We start from the raw sequence: 26,788 nt of genomic DNA, 5'->3' as shown, positions 1-26,788 counted from the left end.
TGGAGAAGCTCTGGAAGTTGAGGAGTTTTTCACGTACATGGGAAGCATCGACGATGAACGTGTAGGATCGAATGCTGACGTAAAGGCGAAGATTGGTAAAGCAAAGACTGAATTCCTACAGTTGAAAACATATGCAACTCAAAACAACAGTCTGTCAACCAATATCAAAGTCAAAATCTTCAATGCAAACGTCAAGACAGTTCTGCTGTAAAAATCTGAAACTTGGAGAACTATTACAACCATCATCAACGAAGTACAAGTACTTCTAAACTATTGTCTGCACAAGATACCCAATATCCGCTAACCGAATAGTATCAGCAACAACCTACTATGGGAGAGAACAAACCAGCTTTCATCGGAAATGGAAATTAAGAAAGGACATATATTATGGAAATCACCAAACTACATCACGAGACAAGCTCTGACTTGGAATCCTGAAATTAAACGGAGAAGAGGAAAACCAAAGAACACATTGCATAGAGAGGATAACATCGAAAGAATGAATGGCAATTGGAAACAACTGGAAAGGCGAGTTTAAGACAGAGGCCTATGCTCTGCCACGAGGTGTAACACGCGTAAGTAAGTAATATCCGACTGAAGTCTTTCAAAAGCATTATGTTTTGAAGATTAAAGTCTTTTTTTAACTACAATTAATTTCTAGGTATGCAGCCTCTTCTTTTCTCAGTTCATGAATCACTTCAATCTCATCCATGCTGGCGACGTGTTGGTTCAAATATTATTTATTATAGAAACTATTTTACTCGACCGTCAACTCGTAAATGTAAGTATATAGGTATATATATAAGTCATTGTGGAAGTGTTTGTTGATAAGGCTATTGATGATAGAGCCTATAATATTTAAGTAAGCATCAACTTCACTGCAAATTCAGTCAATATTTAGTCTCATCACTCATTTGATTGATTGATTGTGTTAACTAGCAATTCCACTCAATCGATCATGTACAAACTAGAAAATCATGAAAAGTATTAACATCAGTGTCATTCAAAACATCCCAGGTAATCGTGTTACAGATAGAGACAGACCTTCATGAGTAACAACAGGAATTTCTTATTATATTTCTGAATGTATGGTTCCAATTAGTTGATTAGTTTTACTTCATATTTTTTATTTAACAGACAAAGAGGCATGATTCATAATCCTCAGCCAGATACTGAAAGGGTTAAATCCTAGTAACATCTTACTATTTTGGCAAGATCTTAGTTGTTTTCACACTTGTTTTGTCTAACCACTTATTATTTCTGTTCTGTAAGAACTCTAGGTATTGAAACTACTTTATGTATGAGTATAATTTTTCTGTATTAGAGTTAAAAGCCAATACCGATTGCTCGCTCTATGTTCACTTTTCTCCTATGAAAGGGATTCTGAATCTGCTATTTTAAACAATGCTTTTTGATCAATCTTAACTTTTCCATCTTGACTAGCCTAGTTAAGTCTTTTGGTGGTGGTGGTCAGTTCATAAGATGTAGTATTTTGTTATGATTAGTAACCTTACAATGAACTACCGTATGTGCATCCAATTTTCGGTTGGTTCTCTATAAGCTATATATTTGATAAGGTAGATTGAGTGATATCAAGATACACATAAGCATTCTAATGATTGGTCTGAACAGAAGCATATTTCTTGCTATTATGTTAATCAGTTCTGTTAGAAGCTACGATCGTCTTAAATATAAAATGATAAACAATGCACATTGTTGAATGTAGCCCATTATGCTTCCAATCAAGGTCTCCGCCTACCTGTCCTTGTCTATGTCGGAAGGAAGAATTGATACACACTAAAAAGAATTGTACATATTGTAAAACACGACATTTGGTGGGAAGAATGTATATTTATTGCGAGAAGTTACAATGTATTTGTATAATACACATACATAGCCTTCACTCGTTCACGTAGATCTTCCAATGTGTCCCACAATCTGAACTGTCTTCTCGACTAGCCTCCAAGTGCTCGACCAACAGCGTGCTTTCAATGCGCTGAAATTTTTCAATATTATTTGGTTTGCTTCCTAGTCGTTTCTCAATCTTCACTCTCCCTAATCTATGATTGGACAAGTTTATAAGAGAAATGTGTTTATCTATGGCTAAATCTGACGACCTCAGAGCGTCATAGTTAAAACGTTGAATAGGTCTCTCATAACCCAATGTATCTCTAATTTAGTGATTAACCTACATGATACACTTTCATCATCATCATCATCATCATCATTATCATTGTTGTGTTTTTTTTTCAAGGTAATTTGGATGGTGGAACGTATTATACAGCTACATTCACGATATGCTTTCCATATACTGGCGATGTCTGCTATCTTGCTTATCATTATCCATATACCTATACACGTTTATTAACTGATTTAAACAAATGGCAAAATAAAATATTAAACCAACCAAACAATATTTACTTTCGTATTCAACAGTTAACTTCAACTATCCTTTCCAATCCAGTCCCATTAATTACAGTAACACAAACTTCGGACTCTTCAAGTGAGCATTTATTTAGAAATTAATTTTCCTATACAAACTAGACAACTAGTGAAAATTATGAAACATCGGACACTTGCTTCATGTTATAATGGTATTCACGATCTATCCAGATCCATGATCTGAGACTTTGATGTTTGGTTATGAGCACTTAAACTATTGGACTACTGAGATGAAATGTGGTATTGCGAAAGCTCATTCCATTACCATTTAAAGGCAATTGTCTAACGCCCGATGTTGTTGAACTCCACTGGCGATGGTTTCTAACTAAAGCTATGTAGAATACCTTTTGAAATAGATCGCTAGTGAACAAATGATTATTTAAACATCAAGGAAGATAGTTGTACAATTTTTTGAATAGGTTAAAGTTAAGAACTCATACCAATAAATGTTGAACCAGTAGTTTATAGGTTAACCATTTGTCACTAGAACTGGAGGTCATACGTTCAAAACTCACTCCAGTCGTGGGTGCCCGCTACCACTTGGGAAATAAAACAACTGTCCAGTTCCTCTTTATTTTAAATGTATGTTTAACCAAAATCGATTCATGATCCAAATAATAGTTTTATTCATTCTAATATTTTTACCTTGAATGACATGATTAGAAATCGTTCGCAGTGGCACAGTTGCATTCACTCTTTGTGTTCGCCCAATTTCTAATCTTCTGAATTCCTCATATCCTTTTTTTTCTCTTTCCACTGGATTATACTCCTTGAGTAACATCTTCAAATTCTAATCTTCCCAATTACTGCTCATACTTTTACTACTTCTACCACTATGGGATTTGAATCAACAATTGTATCTCTGTGCTAATGTGGTATGGCAACTTCAACTGATGTACTCACGTTTTTATTATTTATTTATTTGAACACATAGATAATGGTACAAGGGAGCACTAGATACATATGCGCCACACTAGTCTCATTTGATTTGTGTGAGAGCTGTGATACTGACCGGGTTCCCAAACCGGAGCAAGTGATTTTTTTAGGAAGGACCACACCCGGAACCTTCGACCTAAAGGTCTGGTCCACAAGGAATTAAAGCAACGTAAAGAGATGCAGTCCCATGATAGCCGGTGACTAACGATTGGTTCATACGCCATTTGTCTCAATAGGATCATGGAGCCCATGTGCACCATTGGTTTGGAATGAGGGTTTTCCAACTTCCCTAGGTGGACTCTCTATATCCATCAACCCGGTTAAAGCCCTCACCGAACATTCGCTTTTCATCCTCTCAATTTTGTAAACAATACCCGTGGTGCGAAAAGGCAGTGAGTATGACTCCCCTGACTTCGGCTGTATACGCGTGGCCATGTGAGAGCATTTGAAGAGGGAGAGATGACTCTCCCTACTCTCAGCCGTACCAGGGCATTTTAGGGAATGTACGCACGTACGAAGTTCTACGTTGTTGACTGACTGACTAAATTTTGTTAAAATGTATGAGACTAACTATTGATTCGGCTTTCCGAGAACTGCAACGGAGCCTCCAGAGGCCCTAAAGGAGCTGAAGAGTCCTGGCCAATCAGAATATGATGGAGTTTTCTAGAATATCAACGTGGCGTGCTGCTATTGGTTAATAGCATAATATATCTTTTAGCGGATTGGTGAAAATATGATGTTGATTTAACAAATGTGAACATCTATGAATACCCGTATTTTTTGCGGGCCTTTTCTCTCGAATTCAAGTCACTGCATAGTTTCTAGCTTGCGAATTACCAGAATAGCTTAGGAACTGAATAAAGCGTTCAATTTAACAAGACTTATCATTAACACATTTGTATTTCAGTATCTTCTTGAATTCCTTTGCATTAATCCTTATTACATCATTTCTTAACAATTTGTATTCTAAATTAGATGAATCTACAAATATCAATAATCAACGTCCTTACATCATTCTTACATGTCGTGTACATCCAGGTGAATCAAATTCTAGTTGGATAATAAAAGGTTTAATAGAACAATTATTATCTAATGATAATATGAAACTGAATGAATTACGTAAAATGTTCATTTTTAAAATAATCCCTATGTTAAATCCTGATGGTGTTATTGTTGGAAAGTGAGTATTATTCAGTTAGTTGTCAAGGGAATTTTATGATGAGATTATAATTTATGAATGAACCAATCAGATTGAGGATAACAGGTCTTAGATTTTAGCGCGAAATCCATTCATCCATTTGGCTGAATAGGCTCTTGGCATTAATAGCTGATATCAGTTTGTGATGAAAACGCTAAGTCTAATTCCTAACCCTAACCATCAACTATGAATCATAATATTTATTCTTCAAACTGTTTTATAACCCTCGTTTAGCCCTGGTAACTAGGTAGACACTCTCAAGGTTACTTTGGCGTCACTCAAAGGTCGTCCATAAATTATAGTCTCACCGAAATTGTTTAATTTTATCCAGAAATGTTATTTTATTCGACATTTCTGGATCTGTAGACTATGGTAGGTGTTTGAAATGTACCGACTCGAACTTGAAAGATACAACGTCTAAATGACTTGATATAGAATGGCTTATTGAACATTTGACTGAGCCCTTCAGTTGGACGATAGAAAGTAGACAATCGATCTAACCTCTACAAATCTAACTCAGAAATTCACTTGATGAAATACAAGACTATAATGCACTGTAAATAAGAATTCATAACATGTATCAAACTGCTGCACTTAGGAAATAAAATTGGAATAGTTTGAGAATAGAAAAACATATGAGAACAGATCAATATGAATATTGATGCCTCCTGTTATTTCGACGAAAAGATTTCTTGAGCTTTATTGAATCCCATATGATCGTGTTGTAATGGCTGGAAATTAGTTGTGTGATTTCTTCCTCTGTTCTGATCATCGATTAGTGTACTTATATTGCCAGTAGGACCGGTGACTTATTTACTAGTTGACAAATCGACCAAGAAACAACAAGCAAGATCCTAAGGCTTATTGGTCCTCAAGCTCCTTCGAACTTCAGTGTCCAATTAGAGGGCGAAGATGGGAAGTAGATTAGTTCATTATTGTATTCAATCCAATCATAACTCAAACTTATATAATAATATACTTGAAGTATCTGACTAAACAACGAAACTAATTGGGAAGTGATACCAAACCGGGCTAATTAATTAACGATAATAAGATACAAAAACGATTTCTGAGTTAAACAAAAACTAGGAAATAAGAAAATATGATGTATGTCAGTCTGAGAGTCTACTAATCAATATAACAAAAATATGGTAGTCTAGCTTAGATCGACCCATGAATTCAACTGTTACTACAGTCTCCACAAATCCCCACTCTGATAATAATCATGTACTCACTAGTGACTAGCTTCAAGATGTATTTCCTGGAGCTCTCGTCGTGAAGCTGTGACAAGTGGAGTACAATCCGTATCGTGTATGAGACAGTTGCGCGAGATGATGGATCAATTGAAGTTAAAGATTAACAATGTTGGATGCTGGCTCAATGGTCTAGAGAATAAGTGTTCGCGGGCGAGACCGAAGGTTATGGGTTTGAATCTCACGTGCCGGATCATAGATGAGCACTGCGGAGAAGTGCCACAATAGAATGAACCGGTCGTCCAATGCTTCCAGGTTTCCAATGGTGGTCTAACATCAATCGGTTTATGATTTCAACCAAATACTTTACAATTACACAGTTTTTTTATTATTTTTGTTTGACTGATTTCATTTCTTCTGTCATACATATATCTCTACATATATGTTTTTTCTATGAAGTCATCGATGTTCAATATCTGGTAAAGATTTAAATCGTCATTGGATTAATCCATCATCTTTAATTCATCCAACTATTTATCATACTAAAATGTTAATGGAACTTCTTACATTTTGTGAACGTTCACCTTATGTAAGTCGGTTTGATATATATATTGATATGGGTTATTATGTAATTCATTGTTCAGTTCGGTTGTATATATACAGCTCTGATAATTAATCAGAGCAATTAAACAGAAGAAGAAGAAATCAGTTTTATCATAGCCTCCAAATGCTCTGGTACGATTGAGAGTGAGGAGATTCCGCTCTCGCCTCTCGAAATGCTCTCACATGACCACGTGTATACAATCATTGTCAGGGAAGTTCTACTCACTGTCTTCTCGCGGCATTAATGTCACTTACGAAATTGAGACGATGAAAATCGAATGTCCGGCAGAGGCTTTAACCGGGTTGGTGGACACTGAGAGTCCACTGGTCAACATGGGCTCCAGTATCCTGAAGGAACAAATGGCGTACGAATCAATCGTTGGTGACCGACTACCATGAGACTGCATCTCCTTGTAGTGTCGGTTATTATGTTAAGCCCATATACCTTATTCCAGCATTGGGAAAGCCCATTCTATTCATCTTACTTGAGTCACATTCTGACCTTGTTAATTATTCGCTTATCAATCTTGACTGTTTTTATATGAGCGCGTTAGTGTGTGTACATTTCTTATCCCATTACTCATCACATGTCTGTAACTTACTTTTGTGTAACTATAAATATTGATTAACGCTTGGTTATATGGGAGTTGGCTTACCGGTCATCTCCATTGTGCGTCGTTTTGATTCGTTTCATTCCATTCACTTCATACACAAAATCTATGTATTCAAAAGTCCATTCTCGTTATTTGACTTATCTAAATCCGTTATTGACTAACGTGATTAACGTCGATGATTATATACGAGGATAGGCGACATATATATTTCAATAACAATCATCATTACGATCTCCTTGGAGTCAGATCTCGGGTCACTAAAGTGGACAGCCCTTTCGACAACATCGTCCGATTTAAATGACGATTAAATAACGGGCCTCCACAGCTTACAACTAATCTATGTTTATAGATGATGAACGAATTGATTCCCCTTACAAATATGTCAATAGTAGTGGTGATGTTAACTAGATAAATAATTTATATATTCATTAATAACTTGTTGACGTCTATATTTCAGTCAGTGAACAATCTCATTGGGATCTGTTGGGAAGATCCAGAAAACTCCTCGAAAAAAACTATGAGAAGCTCTGAAAACACTGTGATGCACTTTATCCAATCAGCGTTTAGTAGAAGTTTTGCCAGAAAAATCTAGAAGTCAGAAAGTCATATTTTGAGTTTCTGATTGGATGACTACTATATTGCTACTATGTTTAGTAGCTCAATGGGCTAATGGTTAGGCGCTCGCGCGTGAGACTGATAGGTCCTAGGCTCCAATCTCTCAGAGTGGTGGGATCTTAGACGCGCACTTCTGAGGACTCCCATACTAGCACAAAACGGCCGTCCAGTGCTTCCACATTTTCCATGATAGTCTAGCTTCAATTGACTCATGATTTCGAATATTGAAATCTCTAAATTTTCCACTAAACCCCTCATGATATTAGAATATGTTATATAATATTAAGAGTAGTAACATTACATTTTTATTCAACTCCCTTATGAAGTATTAGTCAAAATATTTTTTATATTCCCTTACTTAATTACTTACTTTCGCCTGTTACTCCCAATGGAGCATAGGCCGCCGACCAGCATTCTCCAACCCACTCTGTCCTGAGCCTTCTTTTCTAGTTCTATCTAATTCTTGTTCATTTCTCTCATGTCTATTTCCATTTCCCGGCGTAATGTGTTCTTTGGTCTTCCTCTTCTCCTTTGGCCTTGAGGATTCCATGTGAAGGCTTGTCTTGTGACGCAGTCGGGTGCTTTCCTCAATGTGTGTCCTATCCACTTCCAGCGCTTCTTCCTGATTTCTTCCTCCACTGGGATCTGGTTTGTTCTCGCCCACAGTAGGTTGTTGCTAATAGTGTCCGGCCAACGGATTCGAAGTATTTTCCGTAGACAACTGCTAATAAACACCTGTATTTTCTGGATGATGGCTTTCGTAGTTCTCCAGGTTTATGCCCCATACAGTAGAATTGTCTTGACATTTGTATTGAAAATCCTGACCTTGGTGTTGGTTGACAGACAGTTGTTTTGAGTTCCAGATGTTCTCCAATTGTAAATATTTCGCTCTTGCTTTTCCGATCCGCGCCTTCAGATCTACATCAGATCCACCGTGTTTATCATTGATGCTGCCCAAATATGTAAAGGTTTTTACATCTTCCAAATCTTCTCCGTCAATTGTGATTGGATTGGTGCATACTGTGTTGTATCGGAGAATCTTACTTTTCCCTTTGTGTATATTAAGACCTACCGCTGCTGCTACACTGGTCGTTTTCTCCTGCATTTGTTGTTGCGTTTGGGATAGAAGAGCCAGATCATCTGCGAAGTCTAGATCGTCTAACTGCATCCTAGATGTCCATTGTATCCCGTGCTTCCCTTCAGATGTTGATGTCTTCATGATCCAGTCGATCACCAGGAGAAAGAGAAAGGGTGAGAGTAAGCAACCTTGCCTGACACCAGTCTTTACTTCGAACGAGTTTGTCAATTGTCCTCCATGCACGATTTTGCAGTTTAATCCATCATATGAGTTCTGTATGATATTGACTATCTTCTGAGGCACACCGTAGTGTTTATATTCCCTTGAAGTGGAATAATATGATTGAGTGAGTATATATTTAAAGTGCATTATCTATACTAACTAATTGACTTCATTCATGTATACTGTGAATATTCTGATTGAATCTCACTTTGAACTTTTGAATATCAATACCTTTCATAAAATTGCTACATCAGTTCCCGTTGCTAATCGTAATCTTATTTATACTTCTGTTTCTTTTCTTTCTTTCTTTCTCGTTTGTTTGTGTGTGTGTGTGTATGTATGAACAGATTTTCATTGATTTCCATGGTCATTCACGTATGAAAAATATTTTCTTATATGGATGTAGTTCCATTGAATCATGGTTATGTCCAGATATAAAAAATCCAACTTATCGTGGTATCAATCAATTAGAAGATAATTCATATCGTAAATTAGCTGATATATTAAATCAATTATCACCATATTTTTCAAAACAATCATGTTTGTAAGTTAATTTTTTTTGTTATGCTAATATATATACCAAACTCCCACGAGCGGGGTCGTCGATGCGCACTGCTAAGGAGTCCTACAATAGGACGAAACGGCCGTCCAGTGTTTCCACGTTTTCAGTGGTGGTCTAACATCAATCGGTTCATGATCTAAATCAAAAACATAACAATCTCCACAATCCCTAAACTTTCATTCTATTGACTTTATTTACTAGATTATGGATTAGTTGATAAATTTCCAGGTTTTAAATTGTTACCATAGTGTTTGTGAATATTATTGAATTTTGTAAAGGTTACATCATGGTTAGACAATCATTAAGAAACCAAAAGACAATGAGCACTTGTTTCATCCTAGTGTTGAACACCTCGGCAACAAGCATTTACGACCCCCCTTACACACATCACCATCACCATAACGATCGAATCGTGGATCATAGAATTTTCGTTTAACGATTGGATCATTGAGTAACTATTCAAAAGTTTATATATTTGATTGTAACCACTTCTTAATATTACACAAATATCATCTTTTTATATCATCGGTGATTAATTGCCTTACACTTAATATGGTTGAACTCAAGTGGTATGTGACTAATAACCCCATGTCTAAATATCTAGCGACATGACTGAGTACTCAGAGTTTTTCTAGCAAGGTTGTTTTCTAGGGGATGTGATTGTTGACTATATGCCTAGTAGTAACCTTAGAACAGTATAAGAAGGAGTTGTATAATAAAGTGGTTATAAACAATTGTTTACGTAAGATACTTAATGTCCGTTAACCGGATACCATAAATAACAACCTATGGTAGGAGAGAATAAACCAACTTTCATCTAAGAAGGAAATTAAGAAAGGACGCTGGAAGTAGAAAAGACATACATTGCAAAAATCATCAGACTGCATCACGATACAAGCTCTAACTTTGAAATCCTGAAAGGAAATAAATATGAAGAAGACCAAAGAACACATTACATCAGGAATTGGAAACAAATATCAAAGGAAATGAATAAGAACTGGAAAGGATTTCCGAGGATTGAATTAAATGCAGAATGTCAGTGATCGATCTAACGCTCCTTTATGAGGAGTAACAGGCTTAAGTAAGTAACCAAGTATTGATCGAGTATTTAAGTTAGTATTGTAAAATCACTGTAAACAGTGACAATCATATTAAACTTTCACGATGCAAAAGTTTGTTTTCTTATTCATTATCTTTTTTTGTAGTTTAAAATGTATCATTTTATGGATATGCCTAAAATTATATTGTCTCTATGTTTAGTCAGTCAGTCAGCTACAATGTAGGATAAGGGACATATATGCATCGGTTCAAGTTGCCATACCGCATTAGCACAACAAGGTGAACACTGGATTTATAGTAGTGGTGGTAATATATAAAAGAAAGATTGCATATACAGGAAGAAAGAATTAGTTGATAGAAAGAAAGATATGAAATGATTTTAATCTCTTAGTTTAAGGAAAGACAGAGAGTGTATGTTAACCGTTAGATACTTCATATGGGATTTATTCATTATCTATAAGATAATTCAATGTGTCAATAAAGTTTGTTTATTCCGATTTGTACAATCTATGTACATGTACGTGTGTGTGTGTGTGTTTGTGTGAAGGGAGGATTAATGAATGGACTAGTTTTAGGTCATAAACTATGAACAGGAATACATATCTAAATACTTTATCATTCAATCAAATTATGATCTATTTCTTCCTTTAAGAGTTAAAACTTTATATTCATATTTATAAAGCCTTCAAAATTCGAACCAATTCATCATTCAATTTAATAGTTTCTTCTTTGAATTGATTCAACATGCATTTCCCTGGAGTTTCTGGTGAGAAACTGTCACCAGTGTGCAGTCCAATCCATGTCGGATGTGATGTATAGTTATCTACCTCAAACAATAGATGAAGGGTTAAGCAAAATGATAGATTAATTGAAGTTAGACATTAAAACCGTTGAATACCGGTTTAATAATCGAAAGGTTAAGCGTTTTCATACGATACTGAAGGTCATATACTATGACTAAATGACCGTCCATTGTTTTCAGGTTTTTCAGGATGGTCTAGCTTATGAATCAAACCATTAATTTCATAAGTATTTTGCTCATATTAAAATGTCACATTAGTTTGAGTCCTATTCATTTTCAATTATTTTCATCATCAAAATCTAATCCCCTTCCTTATAGAGTTACCTTCGGGATCTCTCAAGTTCATCCCCATTCATTAGTCTTATTATATTTATAAATTTTAAGATTTTTTGTTGCTAAATGTTTCCAAAATTTACTTAACTTTAAACATGCATCAAACTACATGTCATTGTCATCTGAATCTCGCACAAATGTCCAACAGTCATTACTTGATCTGTTCATATTGTAATGTACGGCATGCGTTTCAACCAGATTAGTGGATATAGAGGATCCACCTAGAAGAGTTGAAAAACCCTCATTTCAAACCAATAATGCACATGGGCTCTAGGATCCTAATTGAACAAATGGCGTATGAACCTCTTGTCGGTCACCAGCTACGATTGAACTGCATCTCCTGACATTGCTTCATTGCCCTGTGGATCAGACCTTTAGGTCGAAGGCTCCAGGTGTGGCCCTCTAAGAAAACCACCTGCTTCGGTCTGGACACCCGGGCATTATCACAGCCCACATACAAATCACGTGAATTGTGTGGTGCATATGTACAGAATGCCCCATTGTACCAATATTAATGTGTTTAAATAACAATAATAATATTAATGCATACATATATACTGTTATTATTATGTTACACCTTTAATTATTTTTTGGCCCTTGCATTTGCCTAACTGTTTATTACTTCACGAATTGGTTCGAGCTAAACCAACATTGAAACCTAGACTTAATGGACGACCTTCCCGCCCTATCGTGGTATACTTTAGTCCCAGTTTGCAACTAAAGACCATTTACAAGGAAATGAACTCTTTGATCTAACGTGTGTCATCAGTTAACATCTATACCACTAAGCTAACATTCATTGGTTTTGGTGTCTAACTTCAAACAATTCACAATATTTTTTGCTCAACCTTCATTCATCATATTTCTTTTCTTTATCATTTCAGATATATAGTTAGTAAAGCTAAAGAGACTACAGCACGTATAGCTGTTTGGCGACAATTCAATGTAGTACGCTCTTATACAATTGAAGCTTCTTATTGTGGTATTCGCCGTAAATGGTATGATAATCAGTTAATTCCAAGAAAGATACAAGAAAAACACCAACAAGAAGATAATGATAATAGAACAATAAAAGGAAAACATTCAAATGAATCTGTAGTAGTTATTGAACATCAAATAAGACCAATTGATTTAATGAATTTTGGTTCACAATTATTAAATGCATTTTTATTGTTATCAGAAGAAGAAACAACAATATTGATGTCAAATACAAATAAAACAGTTTCATCCATATCTTCATCACCATCTTTAATGACATCTTCAATGTCATTATTCAATGTATCTTCCCCTGAACATCCATCATCATCCTTTTATACAAACATTATACCTCAGTATGGTGAAGATGATACTGACGTTTACGATGATGCTGATGAAAATAATAATAATAATAATAACAATGGTAGTAATGTAAACGACAAACCTAAAATATCGTTTAAATTACATTGTAGTAAAAGAAACTATCAATCTAAGTTAAAGAAGTTGAAACAACACAAACAAAAATCATAATAATTATAAGAACTACAATATGACAAATAGAAAGTCACATATATTTCGACTATGTTGCCTTCGTTTAGTATAGTGAAACTCAATTGTGTTCTTTATTCATGATCCAACTATTCATCTTTCTTCATGAATCAATATTATGATCATGATATAGATATAGAAGAATGGTGATGGTAATAAAGTGAACTAAATAAACTGTAAATAAATAAAGAGAGTATCATGTCATTGAAATGGAAAAGTTTATCTTTTTCAACATCTCATTGTATATTTTCAAATGTTTTTATATAATTAAAACTAAATTGAAACAGAATGTTGTAAAATAAACATTTATTTGAAAAATATTGATATTCAACGTTTCTTAAACAAGAAAAACACTATTTCCTTTTAAATCTGGATTATTTTTTTGTTTTTCATACTTAACCTACTTTTAAATTTGTCAGTAGTACAGATATTATTTTAGATTTTTATTGATCCTTTAGTTTTCATATTATACTTTTTTAAAAATCTGAATGAATGTATGATAACACTTGTTATGCTGGAATGTACTATTGTAGTGAATGAGAGGATAGACGGGGACAATCAAATGTATTTGAATACAAAATTACAGGATTTATTAGTAAAACCGTTATCAAGCGATCTAGCTGTGGATAAAACTATCGAAGTTGATTTTTTATCACTACATCACCCGTTACACCTAATAAAAAGTGAGTATCACTGTCTATCGTCTGTGGATTTCTGAAATCGAGAGAAAAAAACTTGAGTCCTTCGGGTTTATTAGAACCTGAGGAACGTCCTTCACAGCCATGTCCAATGCCATTAAAACTAAGTTAGTCCAAAAAGACAACTACAGGACAACCGAAAAAGTACAGTTCAATATCAGTTGGCTCCAAACAAACCATGACGATGAGAACTGAGTTTATTGTAATACTACATGCGATACACAGGGAGGAGATTAACATTGGTTGGTTCACCTGGAACTGATCAAACTTAACCAAACTCGAAAAAACCTGTACTGGTTTAGGTCATATAGGCAAAACACAATCTTTCGTACTGAAACAAACTTTTCTCCAGTCCGATAATGTTAAAGTTGCTTTTCCCAGGAACTTCATGGTTCTGGGATAAACACACTCATTTATATTTAAGAAGTATTAACTCTAGCTTACAAGTGGAGGTATATCGCACGTCGAGTATGCTGTGATGAGCAAACCGATCAGTTTGTTGGAGATCGCCAGTGAAGTAAATCCTCCGATGGAATGCGCACAAACTATCACTTCAACTAGTATCCAGCAAACTACAACTGTTCAATCAAAAGTAAAGATTCAAACAACAAGTCGGCCAGTATTTTAAATCAAACTCCGATTTTATCTTACAATGTTGCTAATGTTATATTGCTTCCCCATCTTTTAAGCGTTGCTTTCAATCACTTTCAATAATCTAAGCATAAGAAATTTCTTTTCTTTTTTTCACTTTTGCGATGAAAAGAACAACAATCCGTAAGACGTATAGTAATAGTTCAACACAATAGTAACAGAAACACATTAGTAATTTCACGACCATATCGGAACACAAAACGTGACAAGAAGTCACAACAAGATAAAGTTAACTTCTCTCTCACTCTGGTATCTGTAAAAAATAAACAAAACAAAGTCGTAAACCAATCTATTTAACAAATAACTTAGATATAAACGTTGGTGAACCATATATCATTTAGAGTAATATGCAGGTTTTAGGCAATTTTAGTGAACTATCATAGGTAACCGAGAATCGTCTCTGGTGTTTTTTCATTTCGTACCTAGATTCTGTTGAGACCCTGGCCATTTCATAAGGAAATGTCTATCCTTTGTATATTTTAGTAACTCTTTCCTCCCGGTAGGTCTTCAGTTTTCAACCATACTGGTTGTCAGGAAGCTCTATGACCCTTCTTATCATAATATTTATCCTTATGTTTCTGAACCACACCTAACTGTACTCGAGCCGTATTACAAAGCCTTGATATATCCTTCTGCAGCTTCACCACTATGTATGATAATAATAGAGGTTCTTAATATATGGATGATGTCAGTAACTTAAGTGGAAGCCTCATATACCTCTCTGTTTATAATAAGTGAGACATATGACCAGTAAACATATGGATGCTGCCGCAATATCCCAGTAAAAGTTTATTTATTGCTGAATCCAATGATCTAGCTTCTTTCTGACTACTAAACGCTCTCAGTAACGTTTTGAGAGTCCGATTGATTTGTTAGACAACCCTATTGTCAGTTGTTTGTTGTTTGCATATTTCCAAAAATTCGCATACTTCCTTAACTTTAGTACATCTATACGAATATAACTAAACTGGAGCACACCAACGAGCGACTCAAATTTCAAATACCACTAGCTACAGTTGGGGCATCCAAACTTTCCACAGGGATCGCTTCACGGTACTTCCTAAAGTGATCAATTATAAATAAAATATATTTATTTCCCCCACCAGTTTCTTGTACTGACCCACTATCTTGTTAGGATAAACTGGTTTCAGATTCGCAAAAGTTGGATTTGGGTTGTCTTTTGAGCTTTCAATCGTTTGACAAGCCTTACAAGATCTGACATAATTCCAGATATCTTTCCTTTGTTTGGGCCACCAACATACATTTGACAGTCTTAATCACTTTGGCCTCCATACCCCATGTCTTCATAAACTTTGTCCAAGACATGGACCGTATAACTACTAGTTGTCTCAAACAGTATGACCCGTAGCAAAAATACAAAACGTCACCTTTTATTATGAAATTCCGCATGGAACGTAGACATCTACCTTTTCAATAGACATCTTGGATTTCTTCTGAAGTTGACCGGGAAATTCGGATTCTCAATTTTCCGAATCTGTTGTTTGAATATAAGTCTATTTAATATCTACCATAATTTTCAGCTCTATTATATTCACTGTAGATGTGACGCACGAATGACAGTTTCCATGACGTTTATCTGCTCTACGTGATAAGGTGATCACGTTCCGATGGTGTTTATCAGGCTTGTGGATGCATTCGCAACCATATTCTAGTAAGCATTCCTGCTCTCCGGGATCTCTAAAATTCTGGCATTATATTTGATGTCAGTTCGTGATGTAAACCTCATATATAATTCCTAACTAAGACAAATTACGACAATTATTGCGAACTGGATAATAAAAGCACCAGTAACAGTGGCTGCAACCGAGTGCTTCAATGTATACAGATGATTGGAAACCGTACAGATGCCTACATAGACTTGGTTATGTGCATCGTGCCGTTATCCACAAGTAGCATTTTGTGTACTCAACAACCGAAGTGCAAATAAACAATAATGAAACTATGTGGTCGAGACTGAAAGAGTATTTGAGACCTTATCATGGCTCCAGAGGCCGACTATTCTGTCACCGTGTGGATGATTTCCTCTACTGCATGCATTACGATTTTAGAACCTCTGAACCTCTTTCTAACCTTGACAAGTTTTTAAACCATGTAAAAAAAGTGCGTACACTTTATTTCCTTGGTTTTGTATAACATATTTTTACTCTATACTGACTGTTTGCTGATTGGTCAATATTTCCAAAGGTCACTTAAGATTTATTTAAAGGTCGTCCGTAAACTAGAGTCTCGCCACAGACGTTCAACATAGTAACATAGGTAATAAAGTCACAGCTTTAGAAATGATTGGATTACATTGGTATAATAACTAAGTATCACACAGTTGTTAGTGTTAGTTATGTCCATAACTAACAACTCAAATCGTTGTTTAAGTGACAACCACGTTGATCTGGTCTGGTGTGTCTGTAAATTATCCCTGCTGCATGTTGCCTGCCAAGACATTATCCTATTATATTAATGTGACTCATAATTTTATTCATCTTCGATAAGACACGCAAAATTGGTCGAAACAGTTAGTCAGGTGAACGTTTAAAATGAAAACTCTTCAGGCTACGAATAGAATTAAAACTTAGTGGATAAATATTTTTGAATCGAAATTTGTAATATAATAAGGCAGCTTGGACCCTTCAATTCTACGAACTTTTGATATTCCAGAATCATTCAGAACAATGACCATTTCCCACTAGCTAATTGATAATCAACACTATAAGTAGATATTGTCAAAAATTATTGTCATGACTTGACAAGCACGTAATATGATTGATAGGATTGGTGAAATCACTAACAAAAGCTCGATCGTTAATCTTACTTATATTTATCATTAAATAGTGTTGCTTTCTTGTGCTTATCTTTTGTCTATTATCAATGATTTCAGTATGTTTCTCTATCAGTTGATCATTTAGTAAACATCTTAGAACCTTTTCAGTCTAGTTGATGGTTTAGCGACAGAATCATGCATGCAAATCATCGTAATAAGCAGTCTAGCAAATCCCCTCCAAACTGAAAATATCACTGTCAAATTTACTCCAACACTAACAGAGGTTCGTGTACTTCTCATGCTTATAGGTTACCCTCGTGCTATTGATAGAAGAAACCGGACTAGTAGTGAATAGGTCTTTATTGAGATCTTCGCGCACCCACAGTGGAGTGTGAGATTACCTGTTCAGACAAACATAGCTTCTCAACATCCAATATAAGGTAATGGGAAATATAATGCCTATACAAAATAAAGGAAGTGAATGAATACTTGAACTCTGTTGTTTTGACATATACTTAGTTGTTTTTGGTAAAATATAAACTAATCAACCTAAGCTGTGACATACTCTCCTTGGTTACAACTTATACTCTGCCTGATAATCACATAAGCGGCACTCATTGTTTAGCATCGTGTAAAGATTTATTTAACCGAAAACACCGTGCAACCCCATTTCACCTATATTTGTGGCACATAGGCTTTGTTGGGTTCAGCAATTTATAATCACTCTACTTCAAATAAGTCGTTTTCTAACTTGTGCTAAACTTTATACTTGCAACTAACTTATATGCACTATCAGGCGGTAAGTATGAATAAAAATAAAAGCATTGAATCTAGAGCAAGTATCTCACGGATTCATTCATGTTTTACGAATAACTGCTAGCTGTCTGTCCGAACTTCACACAGTTATCGTTGTTTTCGAGTGATAAAGTCATTTTGATAACAATTCATATGTTATGGTAGTACTACTAAATCTTATCACGTTCAAGCAATCATGAGGTCAACAAAGTCTCTTCGTAACTAAGTAGACCGTACTTAACAAACTAACTGCAACACTAGTTGAAATTCTTCTTTTCCGCGGTTACCCTACTTGTACAGATGCGATCGGAAATCAACTCATACAAACAGCATGTATGCATAAACATTAAACCACCTTCTAGATTAAACTGAACATAATCTTAATGTCAACATCCCTGAAATATTGATCGTTCCTCTATTTGTAAGCACAAAATAATGCTAGGCAACTTAACGTGACCTGTTAAAACATATATGCACTAAATCATTCTTAGTTTAGGTAATCCCACTTTGTATAATGTCCAAATAATATTCATGTAAATTTTCATTTTGAGTGCGTTGAGAATGACCCCGATTTTTCGGAGTTGTTACAAGCGTTTCACGATTAGTAGCTTCCGCCTTTTTGATTTATCATTCAGTCTATCAATACTCTTTAGGATTTGCATTATTCTTTTGATAACCTTCGGCGCACAACAATTCCAATCGGTATGGTATCGAACCAATGTCACGTTGATCCTAGTGGCAGAGTAATATAGTGGTGCTGGCTCCTAGCCACACGACCTTTGAAGCTGAGCGTATAATTGCTGAGTATTTGCATTCAAAATGTAACACTGAGACAAGGTAAAAAAAAAGGTGAACGCGGCTTCAAGTAACCGAAATGACATGGCTCGGCCATGCAGGCGAAGTCACTCCATACTATTTATTGCTTTTTGTATTGAATATATTACTCTCTATCCAGCTCAAATATATTCTTCATAGGTGCTAGACGTCATAGTGCCGATTGGTATGATGAGAAGAGTGGGTGTGGACAATGACGTGACGTTCAAGTAAGATCTTATAGATTAGGCAGTCACAACATGATATATCTACACTTTGGGGTCAGATCTATTATAACAGTAGAGGAGACAAATGTGCTAATATTTAATCAGACCATAATTTTACAATAACACTATTTTAGGAGCTGAACTGTAGAATTATGGTTTACATCGTTATTAGTACTGTTCTAATAATAGACCTAACCCTAAAGTTGTAGATTTGTCATAGTTATGTGAGTTTGTAGAGTTCTGGTCTACTATGATATTAGTACTGCACTAATAATAGACCTAATACTAAAATTGTAGATTTGTCCTGATATAACTGCATAATATATAAGATCTTACGTGGAAGCCACACCATCGACTACACCAACTCACTGTATCGTATCAATTACGAATACACGAAGTAGAGAAAGAACAATATATTTTATATGAATAGAAAACATAAGGTAACATTCAGCAGGGACCAAGCCTGCATGGCCGAGCAATGCAATTCGGTCAACTTCAATATATTGATCGCCTTCTCCACCGTTACGTATGTCCCCGAGTTAAATATTCAATATGCATTTTACGAGCAATCCCGTATTTAGCTGTCAAGAGTGTATGGTTATTGTCCAATGCCACTACAAGTTCCGTCTTGACTATTCATCATCAGCTTTTTACTCTCCAGTACACTATGTTGACTTGCTATTAGTTTTATTTTACCCCTCGGTACCATATCGATAACTCATATATTTCCATACCTTTGCGCCTACTTTGATAAACAAATATCCTACCTTATACCCTTCTTAATGCGTATACTCTGACTGGCAAACTATGCCTTATACTATAGTCAATCAAAGCATTGCATCGATAAGTTACTGACCAGCAAGTATTGATGGTAATGGCAATGACTACAACCCAACGGCATTTGTAGGGCAGAACATTTCGTCCGATTACTGAGCTTCATATTGGGCCACTCCCTCCTCATTTTAGACATGCCGGCCAATTTTCTTGAATTCTTTTGAATAAAGTACGCATCGAACGAAAGAATTCAAGAAAATTTTCCGGCATGGCTAAAAAGGGAGGACGCGGCTCAATAAGAAGCTCAGTAATCGAACACCTTGTAAACACAGGTCACCCTATCAAGACAGACTGTGTACAAAGTCATCTACAAGGTAAGTAGAAGTCTCCCAAAACAATTAGAATGCATCTTCTTTGCATTGCCGAAGCATTACCCATGCATCTGGAAAGACTAGAATTGTGTGTGCAAAGCGACAGGTGCAACCTCTTCTTGCACCATGATCCTGGTGTCTTACAACTTTTTATTTTGAATTTTTTATTCTTATTTTTATTTCATTTTTTCCCTTCTTGTTCTCCTTCTTCATACTCTTCTTCTTTTGCGAACATCTGCCTCACCGTCCACCTTCCACTTATATTTTCTACCTCCAACTGGTTTAATGTGTTTCCATGATCATCCTCATTACATTTAATCTCAATTTCAACATTTATCCTAGCATGCCGAGCTATCCTTTACCAATGATAATTAAACTATATATCCTTTGGTGAATACTTAAGCCGTTAACAATCAAACGATTATTAAACTTTCCTTCCTTTTAAAAGAATTTTTTAATAACTTTGTTTGTTCAACCTCAATGATAACATATCTAACAGAAGTTTATTATCAGTATTATTATCATCCTGTAAAAATAAGTATATATATATATATATATATATATGAGATTGTATAGCTTTGAAAGTGAATTTCCCGAAAAGAGAACTCTTCGCTGAACTAACCTTTCTTAGTTTAACGGCGAGCGTAATATATGGTGCGACAGGAACGCGTGAGGACTTATTATACATGAAAAACATGACAGATCCATACCGGCCAAATACAACTGTTTTACGCCTATGATATTCAAAAACCTAACACTAAGTCCTGTTACGATAATTTAACAAAAACGTGGACTCAATACATGCGTAAAATCAAATCATGATTGTTTGCTGTATTTACCTAACACCATTATACAAACAGTGAAAACGTAACTTAGTACAAACACATAGACACACAAACTACTTGGGTATAAATGGACGAAAAACACCCGTAGGGGATACTCAAGTGAAAATGTCATTTTTTATGATGAGATTTTATCATAAGTCTGAAAAAGAGCAAAATAGTCTACGGTGTGATGGCTAATGAACTAATAAGAGCAAAATAAATATTCTGAACAAATCTTTCTTGACGAAGACCATGTTGACCAATATTAGGCCCAAGACTGTGTTTTTTATTCAAGACAGAAGGAAAGGTCGTAAAACAGTAAAAGAATTACCGGTAAATATAAGGGTGACACGAACCATCCGGAGTTGAAGCCCCGCGTTCCTACGAATTTTAAAGAAAGCTCTGTGATAACAGGGTTCCAATACTCATTATGTTTTGTAACATTAACAGCACTGTACGATAGAATCAAAGTTTGATTTGTGATTACAGATTGATTGATTATTTGGATTTATGATCTAAATTGAACGGTTGTATGTAGTTGGAAACCAATGCGCATTTCTTCGGAGGATTTATTTCGGTGGCGATTTCATTGATAGGTTTGGTGAGAAATGTTAAAGATGGTTAAAAAACCTGTTAAATTCAAAAAAAGATTATACAATGGAACGCATGTACAAGCCAAATTAAAAAGTAAGTTGTTGAGGGCTATAACAATTGGAAAAGAAACTTAGCAGAAAAAGTCTGAATTTTGATACATGAATTAAAGAACTACAGTTAGGAACATGACAAGTGTAATATAGAATTTTCATAAGTGGTTAGTGTAGTTAGCCTGGTGACATTCAGAAACATGTGGTGATAATCAGAAAGAAGAAGTGTAGAATGAATTTTGAATGAAATACTGTTCTTCAGCAGAAATCACTATTTCTCATGCCGGTTCGTTGTCATTTGAATTCCATAAATATATCTTATCCCCAAAACGGTTTTGAGAGTGATTCATATCAGGTATAAACATAACTAGTTCAAGTAAAATATATACATGTTAAGAAGTATCAAAAACATGGTAAGTCATCCCGTAAAATAGTAAAACGTTAATGGATTATTTTCGGGATTCTGTTTATCAGCCACTTTTGACGTATATAAGACCGATTGTGTCAATAATGATCCAAAAAGAAACAGATTCAACCAAATCTGGTGTGAGCGTGATGCCATTAATTTTGTTACTTGGTTGATCTAGAAGAAAATTCAAAGGGTCCAGACAAGTTCGCACCTCTCACCATATGGACGATCCGAAACGTGCTTAAGATTGCAGAAACTTTACAGATTAAACCCGACGAAGCTCATGAAATATTGTCTTTATTGTTTCTCAATAGAACTAGAAAATTGGAAACTAGGCAGGCAATGGTCAAAAGAAAAGATTCTAAGAGATAGTCCACACGTAAAATTAGAGTAAAATGTTAAGTAAGGAAACAAGACGAAGAATTAGATCCCGATTACTATTTAGTCCTTGCCTACATTGTTGGCTAATATTAACTTGTAGGATGTGGTCTATTATTAAAGTAGTACTGATGCCGAACCAGACCATTATTCTACATCAAAATTAGTCGACAAAGTTTGAGTGAATATGGGGATTGATAACAGGCTGTATATTTATGTTGATCAAGAGCCATATATACTAGTGGTTGACGTTTTTACAGGTTTATGTCACCGAAACATGTAAATGCTACTAAAGTTTGTTAATGAACCATAATATCTAAACGTAAATGTAGACGATCAGTTATTAGAAGGGATCGATCTAGTAAGCTGAGTACTAACCAACTTTACAATACAATAATACACATGAGCGTTAGTAGAATAATAGGATAGTAGAATAGTGGGTTATAATTTTAAAACACCGATCGATTAAGTAAAAGTAAGTATGAGAATTAGTAACAGGCCTCATTTTTTTGTCAGTATCATCAATGTAGATAACTGTTTTTCCCAAGTTAATTCCTCACAAGTAGCTTTGAAGACGTAAGACAGTTGTTTCAATGACTGCTTTTGTGGTACTTGTAAGTTCATGCCTTCGATAAAATGATCAAGGACAGTAACCTCGAGTTCCTCTCTTAAATATTTTGGAAATGCTGCTGCTGCCAGTTTTTCTTACATTTTACGCAGCATGGAAAAACTTTTCTCAACAAAACAGGATGATTTGGAGGTCCAAATACTGTTTGCATTGTGGCAAAAGGACCACTTAGGCTTTCTATCCTCAGAATCACAATACTAAATAATCTTAGCTTCCTTAACGCTTTCTTATGTGGATCCACGTATATCGGTTGCTGGTGAAATTCGTCAAGTATTGCCGATATTCTAGTTCCCGAAAAGCACGTGATTCGCCTAAACTATATTCCTCTGGAGTTTGGCTTCGTGGTTCGGCTGACTTTATCTTTAAACTGATATTACTTCACAGTTTTGTTCAGCAGTACCAGAGTCGTTCGCTTATGCATTAGATTCAGACTTTAAGGTTAAATTTAATGCTAATGTTTTAGGCATACGGAAATTCCAAGTCTTCTATTACAGACCGAGCGAACATGTGGTGAGCAACTCTTTCAGTTTTCTGAAATCGTCGCCGAAATAAATCCTCCGAAGAAATGCGCATTGGTTTCCAACTACATACAACCGTTCAATTTAGATCATAAATCCAAATAATCAATCAATCTGTAATCACAAATCAAACTTTGATTCTATCGTACAGTGCTGTTAATGTTACAAAACATAATGAGTATTGGAACCCTGTTATCACAGAGCTTTCTTTAAAATTCGTAGGAACGCGGGGCTTCAACTCCGGATGGTTCGTGTCACCCTTATATTTACCGGTAATTCTTTTACTGTTTTACGACCTTTCCTTCTGTCTTGAATAAAAAACACAGTCTTGGGCCTAATATTGGTCAACATGGTCTTCGTCAAGAAAGATTTGTTCAGAATATTTATTTTGCTCTTATTAGTTCATTAGCCATCACACCGTAGACTATTTTGCTCTTTTTCAGACTTATGATAAAATCTCATCATAAAAAATGACATTTTCACTTGAGTATCCCCTACGGGTGTTTTTCGTCCATTTATACCCAAGTAGTTTGTGTGTCTATGTGTTTGTACTAAGTTACGTTTTCACTGTTTGTATAATGGTGTTAGGTAAATACAGCAAACAATCATGATTTGATTTTACGCATGTATTGAGTCCACGTTTTTGTTAAATTATCGTAACAGGACTTAGTGTTAGGTTTTTGAATATCATAGGCGTAAAACAGTTGTATTTGGCCGGTATGGATCTGTCATGTTTTTCATGTATAATAAGTCCTCACGCGTTCCTGTCGCACCATATATTACGCTCGCCGTTAAACTAAGAAAGGTTAGTTCAGCGAAGAGTTCTCTTTTCGGGAAATTCACTTTCAAAGCTATACAATCTCATATATATATATATATATATATATATATATACTTATTTTTACAGGATGATAATAATACTGATAATAAACTTCTGTTAGATATGTTATCATTGAGGTTGAACAAACAAAGTTATTAAAAATTCTTTTAAAAGGAAGGAAAGTTTAATAATCGTTTGATTGTTAACGGCTTAAGTATTCACCAAAGGATATATAGTTTAATTATCATTGGTAAAGGATAGCTCGGCATGCTAGGATAAATGTTGAAATTGAGATTAAATGTAATGAGGATGATCATGGAAACACATTAAACCAGTTGGAGGTAGAAAATATAAGTGGAAGGTGGACGGTGAGGCAGATGTTCGCAAAAGAAGAAGAGTATGAAGAAGGAGAACAAGAAGGGAAAAAATGAAATAAAAATAAGAATAAAAAATTCAAAATAAAAAGTTGTAAGACACCAGGATCATGGTGCAAGAAGAGGTTGCACCTGTCGCTTTGCACACACAATTCTAGTCTTTCCAGATGCATGGGTAATGCTTCGGCAATGCAAAGAAGATGCATTCTAATTGTTTTTGGGAGACTTCTACTTACCTTGTAGATGACTTTGTACACAGTCTGTCTTGATAGGGTGACCTGTGTTTACAAGGTGTTCGATTACTGAGCTTCTTATTGAGCCGCGTCCTCCCTTTTTAGCCATGCCGGAAAATTTTCTTGAATTCTTTCGTTCGATGCGTACTTTATTCAAAAGAATTCAAGAAAATTGGCCGGCATGTCTAAAATGAGGAGGGAGTGGCCCAATATGAAGCTCAGTAATCGGACGAAATGTTCTGCCCTACAAATGCCGTTGGGTTGTAGTCATTGCCATTACCATCAATACTTGCTGGTCAGTAACTTATCGATGCAATGCTTTGATTGACTATAGTATAAGGCATAGTTTGCCAGTCAGAGTATACGCATTAAGAAGGGTATAAGGTAGGATATTTGTTTATCAAAGTAGGCGCAAAGGTATGGAAATATATGAGTTATCGATATGGTACCGAGGGGTAAAATAAAACTAATAGCAAGTCAACATAGTGTACTGGAGAGTAAAAAGCTGATGACAGGACTTAGGTTTAGGCTTTTGAATATCAAAGGCGTAAAACAGTTGTACTTGTTTGGTATGGATCTATCATGTTTTTCATGTATAATATGTCATTAAATATACTCATTCCATATGACTTTTTTTCACCATTACATTCGATCTCATGTTGTCCTTTGATCTTGACATGCTTTTAAGTATGTACGTAATTGAAATACCTAAAGGTTATGAAACTTCACGGTTATTAGTTACTACGGAAACAAAATATGCATGTTGCGTTTAAGCCTTGTGTTGTAGTCGGCGAGACCATAATATATTGACGGACCGATCGGATTCTAGATAGTAAGGCTCGTTTTGTTTGCTCCAAATTCATTCATCGATACGGCTAAGTAATGTTTCGGCATTATAGCTGAGGTCAATTTGTAATCAAACTCATTCTCAACCATGTCGTCCAACTGTAGATCATAATTTCTCACACTAATTTATAATCGTCTTTTAACCCTTACCTATTTTATTTGAACACAAATATTGGTACAAAGGGGCACCAGATATATATGCGCAACACAAGTCGATTGATTTGTATGGACCATGGTACTGATCGGGTGCCCAGACTGAAGCAGGTGGCTCTCTTAGGCGGCTACGCCCGCAGCCTTTGACCTAAAGGTCTGACCCACAAGGCAATGAAGCAATGTCTTGAGATGCAGTTCAGTGGTAGCCAGTGTCCAACAACTGGTTCATACGCCATTTGTTCCTTCAGGATCCTGAAATCCATGTGCACCATTGGTTTGGAATGAAGGTTTTCCAACTCCCCTCGGTGAGCCCTCTATATCCACTAACACGGTTGAAGCCTCGGACATTCTCTTCCCGTCCTGTCAATTTCATGAACAATATCCGTGGCGCGAGAAAGCAGTGAGTAGGACTTCCCTGAGATTAATTGTGTGCGCGTCGCTATATAAAAGCATTTGGAGAGCGAGAGCTGACTCTCCCCTCCCTCAGCTGTGCTAGGGCATTTGGGGGCCATTTAGCCCTAGTGAGTTGGATATTCTCAAACTCACTTAAAAATCGCTCAAAGGTCGTTCATAAATTATAGTCCCACCGAAAATTCAGCTATTAATGAAGTCACTCCATTTTGATGTACGTAAGCGACTAAGTGGATGGTTCAGCTTATGAACTACAAAATGCAG

General features: G+C 35.6%; 2 protein-coding genes across 2 annotated transcripts in view; both read left to right on the top strand.

Annotated features, from left to right (window-relative positions):
* Nucleotides 1-14,775, top strand: part of AGTPBP1 (Cytosolic carboxypeptidase 1) — a 66,006-nt gene extending 51,231 nt beyond the window's left edge. Inside the window, exons 15-20 of the mRNA XM_051218096.1 lie at nucleotides 662-781; nucleotides 2,255-2,503; nucleotides 4,354-4,558; nucleotides 6,229-6,358; nucleotides 9,249-9,445; nucleotides 12,542-14,775. Coding sequence (XP_051064533.1) covers nucleotides 662-781; nucleotides 2,255-2,503; nucleotides 4,354-4,558; nucleotides 6,229-6,358; nucleotides 9,249-9,445; nucleotides 12,542-13,163 — 1,523 coding nt within the window. The 3' untranslated portion in view covers nucleotides 13,164-14,775. The remainder of the gene's footprint in view (nucleotides 1-661; nucleotides 782-2,254; nucleotides 2,504-4,353; nucleotides 4,559-6,228; nucleotides 6,359-9,248; nucleotides 9,446-12,541) is intronic.
* A 9,133-nt stretch (nucleotides 14,776-23,908) lies between these two features.
* The window catches only part of SMC4 (Structural maintenance of chromosomes protein 4), a 42,003-nt gene continuing 39,123 nt past the window's right edge, over nucleotides 23,909-26,788 (top strand). The window contains exon 1 of the mRNA XM_051219602.1: nucleotides 23,909-23,959. The gene's annotated coding sequence lies outside the window, so the exon portion shown is untranslated. The remainder of the gene's footprint in view (nucleotides 23,960-26,788) is intronic.

The sequence above is a fragment of the Schistosoma haematobium genome, chromosome 7 (genome assembly GCF_000699445.3).
Source record: "Schistosoma haematobium chromosome 7, whole genome shotgun sequence".
NCBI lineage: Eukaryota > Metazoa > Platyhelminthes > Trematoda > Strigeidida > Schistosomatidae > Schistosoma > Schistosoma haematobium.
The sequence above is the reverse complement of the archived record's forward strand: the minus strand, read 5'-3'. Positions and strand labels throughout refer to the sequence as shown.